At 32.3% G+C, this 5782-nt stretch overlaps 1 protein-coding gene across 1 annotated transcript; it reads left to right on the top strand.

Moving 5' to 3' along the window:
- Window positions 1–1615: 1615 nt before the first annotated feature.
- Window positions 1616–3087, top strand: LOC114267791 (uncharacterized). Its single transcript, XM_028208852.2, has one exon. The coding sequence runs from the start codon at window positions 1692–1694 to the stop codon at window positions 2592–2594; it is 903 nt and encodes a 300-aa protein (XP_028064653.2). The 5' UTR covers window positions 1616–1691; the 3' UTR covers window positions 2595–3087.
- Window positions 3088–5782: the final 2695 nt, after the last annotated feature.

The following is a 5782-nucleotide window of genomic DNA, read 5'->3' as shown; positions in this document are numbered from 1 at the left end:
AGGCTTTTAGGCTATTTTTGTTTTGGAGGCTATATTAGCCTAAATCACCTCTTCCCAAACAGCGCCATAATACATTATTACTGTGCCCGTGAATTGAATATAAACTTAACCCCATGATGAGTCCATATTCTTGTACCTAACTACAATAACCGTGTCAAATAAAAAAATAATTTATTTAAAAATAATTTTTATATATAATGATGTGATATTCTTTGTTTCATTTAATTTAAATTTAATCATCTTGTTTCGTGATTATAGACAAGGTAAAATAACTCCTCTTATATTAGGCTAAAACAATTAGAATTAACATAAATGATAAGTGGAGATAAACAAAATAAAATATATATTTCACCGTAATAATATGACAATGGCCTATTTTGAGAATTTGGTTAAAAGTCACTTAACCTATTTAGAATCACATCACCTTTATATTTTTTTACACATTTTTTTCAAAATTTTTTTTATAAAAATTAAGAAGTCAACTTTTAACCTACTTTCCAAAACAAGCCAATATCATGACATGAATTATAGCAACTCTAATTAACCCAACACATGAATTTGAAGCAAGAGTGCAAATTGAATTAAAGCTAAATATATGTATTTTTGTGGAGATAAATTATTGAGGAAATAACAAATCGGCGGATATTTGTAAAAATAATTTCAGATCAATGAAATTTTTTATGAATTTTAACAATTAAAATTATAATTTTTTTCATGAAATAGTAATTATGTTAAAAGATTCCATTGGTATGTAATTTCTCTTAAATTATCCAAAAGGCTCAAAATACGATGTGATATTATTTACAATATTTCAAATTAATCACTTAGTGAAAAGTTTATAGTTGTGACAACTCACTTTTGGTAGTGCACATTGTAAATTTTCATTGACGAATAATACTACACAAATATAATGTCACAAATCCATTAACTTTTCATATAATTGTGTGCGTATGTACTTATTGAGTAATCCTATACATAAATATAATTTTCACTAGAATTTTTTTACATTAAGACAAAAAGATATGTCATTTGTGTATAGTGGCCAATAAATAAAATTTAAAAACCGTTATATATATCAGTTTCAATATTTTTATTGTGTGTCCCTTTCACCACCTCATTGTAGAAGAAACTTGAGGCCCATTTTGCCTAAAACGCGTTTTTATGAATGATTCATATGTAGAGAAAGAGTACGTACATACGCGCGACACATTAACTTATCTACCCACCCCAGATCTTGACTTGTTCATGGCCCTATATGGTGACCTTCCCAAACCGAATTCTCACATATCTTAGTGGCACACCACCTTCCCATAATAGGTAAATTAAAAACAAATAAATAAAATAAATCTGTTACGAATACAAAAATCGATTACAGTATCATATACATAAAAAATACATGTAGATTTAGTTTTGAAGAATTTTTTTTGTTTATATATATTGTGTATCTAGTTCTGTAATTAATTTATGAGTCTGGAAATTTATTTATAAACATTTTTTTTTTTAAAAAATGTGGAAAATTTGATGTTTGGGTTAGTATTGATTAATTGTTATCCTCTAATCCCAGCCTGTTTGCCATTATAAACAGAAAGAGATAATCATTGTGAAAAGGCAATCCCACGGATTAGTATATAAAGGGGGATAATACTCTCTCACTCTCATCATCCAAGACGCAAACCAACATTGAGATCAAAATGGGAAGCCTAGGGAGTTTGAGGCAATGGCCTCAATTTGTCTATGCTTTGGTATTTTGCTTAGCAGCAACTAGTGTTGTTGCTAATAAGCCTTATATTTATGCTTCACCACCTCCACCTCCTTATATTTACAAGTCTCCACCCCAACCCTCACCATCTCCACCACTGCCTTACGTTTACAAATTGCCACCTCCCCCATCACCATCGCCACCACCTCCCTACATTTACAAATCTCCACCTCCACCGTCTCCATCCCCACCACCACCCTACATGTACAAATCACCACCTCCTCCATCATCATCACCACCACCTCCGTACATTTACAAATCTCCACCTCCACCATCTCCATCGCCGCCACCACCCTACTACTACAAGTCACCTCCACCGCCATCTCCATCTCCACCCCCACCTTATTACTATAAGTCACCACCTCCACCATCTCCATCACCCCCTCCACCATATTATTACAAATCTCCTCCACCACCTTCTCCGTCTCCTCCTCCGCCTTATTACTACAAGTCACCACCACCACCATCGCCATCACCTCCACCACCCTACTATTATAAGTCACCACCCCCACCATCTCGATCACCACCACCACCATACTATTACAAATCGCCACCTCCACCATCTCCTTCTCCACCACCTCCTTACTACTACAAATCACCACCACCTCCAGTGAAGTCACCACCTCCTCCATACATCTACAAATCTCCACCTCCACCATCTAAGTCTCCACCATCACCTTACTATTACAAATCACCACCTCCTCCAGTGAAATCACCACCGCCACCTCCATACTACTACAAATCACCACCACCCCCAGTGAAGTCACTACCTCCTCCATACATCTACAAATCCCCACCTTCACCATCTAAGTCTCCACCACCACCCTACCATTAAAAATCACCACCTTCCCCAGTGAAATCACCACCTCTACCTCCATACTACTACAAATCACCACCTCCACCAGTTAAGTCACCTCCACTACCCTACTATTACAAATCTCCTCATCCACCATCTCCATCACCACCACATCCATACTACTACAACTCATCACCACCACCGCACCATTATTAAGCCAGCCGTTGCCACCTATGCCTCAACCCATTCTATTTAAGGCTTGCAACTTAATTAATATTGCATTAGCTTGAATTTCCACAAGAATAAGTAATTCCAATTGTTGAAGTTGTGTTTGAAGGCATTTCTGGCATTGCCTTTCAATTTTTAATTTAAACAAGTTTATTTGTGAATAAGAAGTCCCCACAGTGGAGATACTTCTTTGTGTAATTTTTTTGTTTTTATTTTGTGCGAAGCTTTCTTTTCACTATCAGTTTATTGTAATAAGCAATGAAACGATGAATTTCAAATGCTAAGAGTAGCCTTATTGTGCTTATCTAAGTTGTACCTTCTGTTACTATGAGAATCCCTTAATTTCTCAATAACCCTTTATTAGTCAGGTAAATTAATTAAGGTTCCTTTCCAATCATTTGATATTCAAATTATACCTACATGATAAATGAATAAGTATTATTTAATAGTATCGTAGCATTATATGGTATTACTTAAGTGACGTTTCGTAGCAAAAATTTTTAAACTCACATTCAGAGAAGAAAAAATTTGAAAACAAAAATGTTGACCTAAAGAAAATTCGCTAAAGAAGAAAAATTAATAAAAAGCTACTAAAAATATAATTGTGTGTTGTAATTTTTTATTTGCTAAAAGTGCTAAGTAACACAATATCACCTAATATTCCAAAAATATTTAATAATTTTCCTTGGATGAGTGAGCTGTCATGTTTTTTTGCCCAAATGCATGACCCGAAGTACTTCAAAATGCCAACCTGTAAAACTCTTGTACCCTTTTCTAAAAAAAATAAATTATTTAGCTGATTCAGTCGGTTCAATTTTTAAGTTTTTATTTATAAATTATTTATTAAAAATAAAATATTGATTTGATAAAAATCATAATCATATGATTTTATCATATTTGCTTTTTTTTTTTTTAAATCAATAATCTATTTTCAAAATCATACATGTTTATTTTTTAAAAATAAATTTGATAAAATCTTATAGTTTCGGCTGTGAAATGTCTCATATTTTTCTTAATTGAAAAATCTACACAAAAACAAATGAAACTAATTATTAAAATGAGCCTCGTAATTTGGGACGGTAATTTTCTCCTGCTCCATTTCTGTTGGTAAAAATTTAGTTCAAGCTTAATCGATAATGATTTGATCAACAGACTCGAACCAATCTTTAAGTAAACACAAAGAAAAATCAATTTTTGTGGTTGAGTTCTATATCTTAAACAGATTAAGGACTTCCTTGGAGGTAATTAAGCAAAGAAGAGATAGAACATAAAAGAATATGTATTAATTCGAATGAACTGTCACATGTCACTAGTTACAAGAATTTAAACAAGAACAAAAGATTGAAAAAATACAGTAATCGACAACTGAAAAAAAGATAAATGGGGGTTGGAAAAAACTACTAGTTTAATCTACTCCTAAAATGCTAATTTAGAACTACTCCTAAATAATTTTGTACGAATGTGTTTGATTGTTGATTCATTTTCTTTTTTTCATTCTTCAAGTCCCCCTTTCATACTTGCTTGGCCACCTCATGTTGTAGCAATCAATCCATGATCTTCCTTGGTCTTTGCTCCACTCAACCATATCTCATATCTTCATAGGAACTACTTGTAGGTTTTGTGCTTTGACTTGATAGTGATCCCCCCGATTTTAGCATATGGTTTCTAATTGATCTCAATAAATATCTTTATTGGCTTTATTTAATCTTTTCAAGTCACATCATCATCTCTTCCATGCCACGTTACTATCATACTTATCATGCCATGACAGCATACTTGTCGACAAAAATAATAAAAACAAATATAGTCAAGGTAATTATTTTAAAATAGTTTATAATTTCAATCGACAGACCATAATCGAATTTGGCCATAATTAATAGGTCACAATCGACAGAAAAATCAAATGTGGTGCAAACAGTTTCAAACAGGTTTTCTCTGCCTGAGGAAGTGGAACGGGGACCGATTTTGTTTCTCCCACCTCATTATACTCGACCCGCCCCAATTATATTAATTTTTTTATTATAATAAAATTAAAATACTAAAATATTATACTTAATATTAATTTTTACTCATTTTTTTAATTTATATATTATCATTGTCATTAAATATAAATTATTATCAATAATATACCATATTATCTATAGTTTTTACTATTATTATTATTTTTCAATCTATAAAATTAACTCATCTCTCACCCGCCACTGCCATCTCTGGATTTACTTTGCCTTGGGAATGAGTTATTACAAATCCATTCCAAACCTAACTCGTGTCATTTCTACTTTATGGTCTCTTCAAATTGACTCAAAAAAAAAAAAAAAGGGAAATAACACATCAATTGAAAGGTGATTTTTTTTTTCTTCAAATTAATGATAAAATATATAAATTTTAATTATTAAAATCATAAACATTCACTACAGGAAATTACACTTTTGTTGACTAAAAATTTAGTAGGCAAAAGTTATCCGCAACAAATATTTTTGGTCACCACTTTGGTCGCCAATTGAGGGTCGGAAAAAGTAATTAGCGACTACAAATTTTTTTAGTCGGGAAAAAGTTCTATTTGTCGAAATTTTTGGTCGCTGAATGTTACATTACCGCGACTAAACTATTTTGTTGCTAAAACATTTTAGTTGCCAAAAGTGATATTTTCCTAATTGAATATGTTAGTCGCCAATTGTCACATTTCCCGACCGAAAATGTTAGTTGACAAAAGTAATGTTTGCGCGATTAAAAGTTTAGTCGACAATAGACCTATTCGCGACCAAACACTTTGGTTGCCAAAATTAATAATTGTCCCGACTAATTCTTTAGTCGCCAAATGTACCATTTCACCTACCAACATTTTAGTTGCCAAATGTGAATAGTGAAACACCAACTAATCACGTGTTTGCCAAAAGAGCAAAAACCAAACCAAATTTTTGTCACCAATTCAATTCTTTTTGTTTGTCAAAACAGAAATAAAATATAAAAAGAATTTCATTTGACCTGTATGATATATA

Source organism: Camellia sinensis, chromosome 2 (genome assembly GCF_055761805.1).
Source record: "Camellia sinensis isolate YWXY chromosome 2, ASM5576180v1, whole genome shotgun sequence".
Classification (NCBI taxonomy): Eukaryota; Viridiplantae; Streptophyta; class Magnoliopsida; order Ericales; family Theaceae; genus Camellia; species Camellia sinensis.
Note: the sequence above shows the minus strand (reverse complement) of the source record. Positions and strands in the feature narration are given on the sequence as shown.

Excerpts from the sequence above, each read along its gene's own strand:
- LOC114267791 (XM_028208852.2), top strand. The coding sequence starts at position 1,692 with ATGGGAAGCCTAGGGAGTTTGAGGCAATGGCCTCAATTTGTCTATGCT.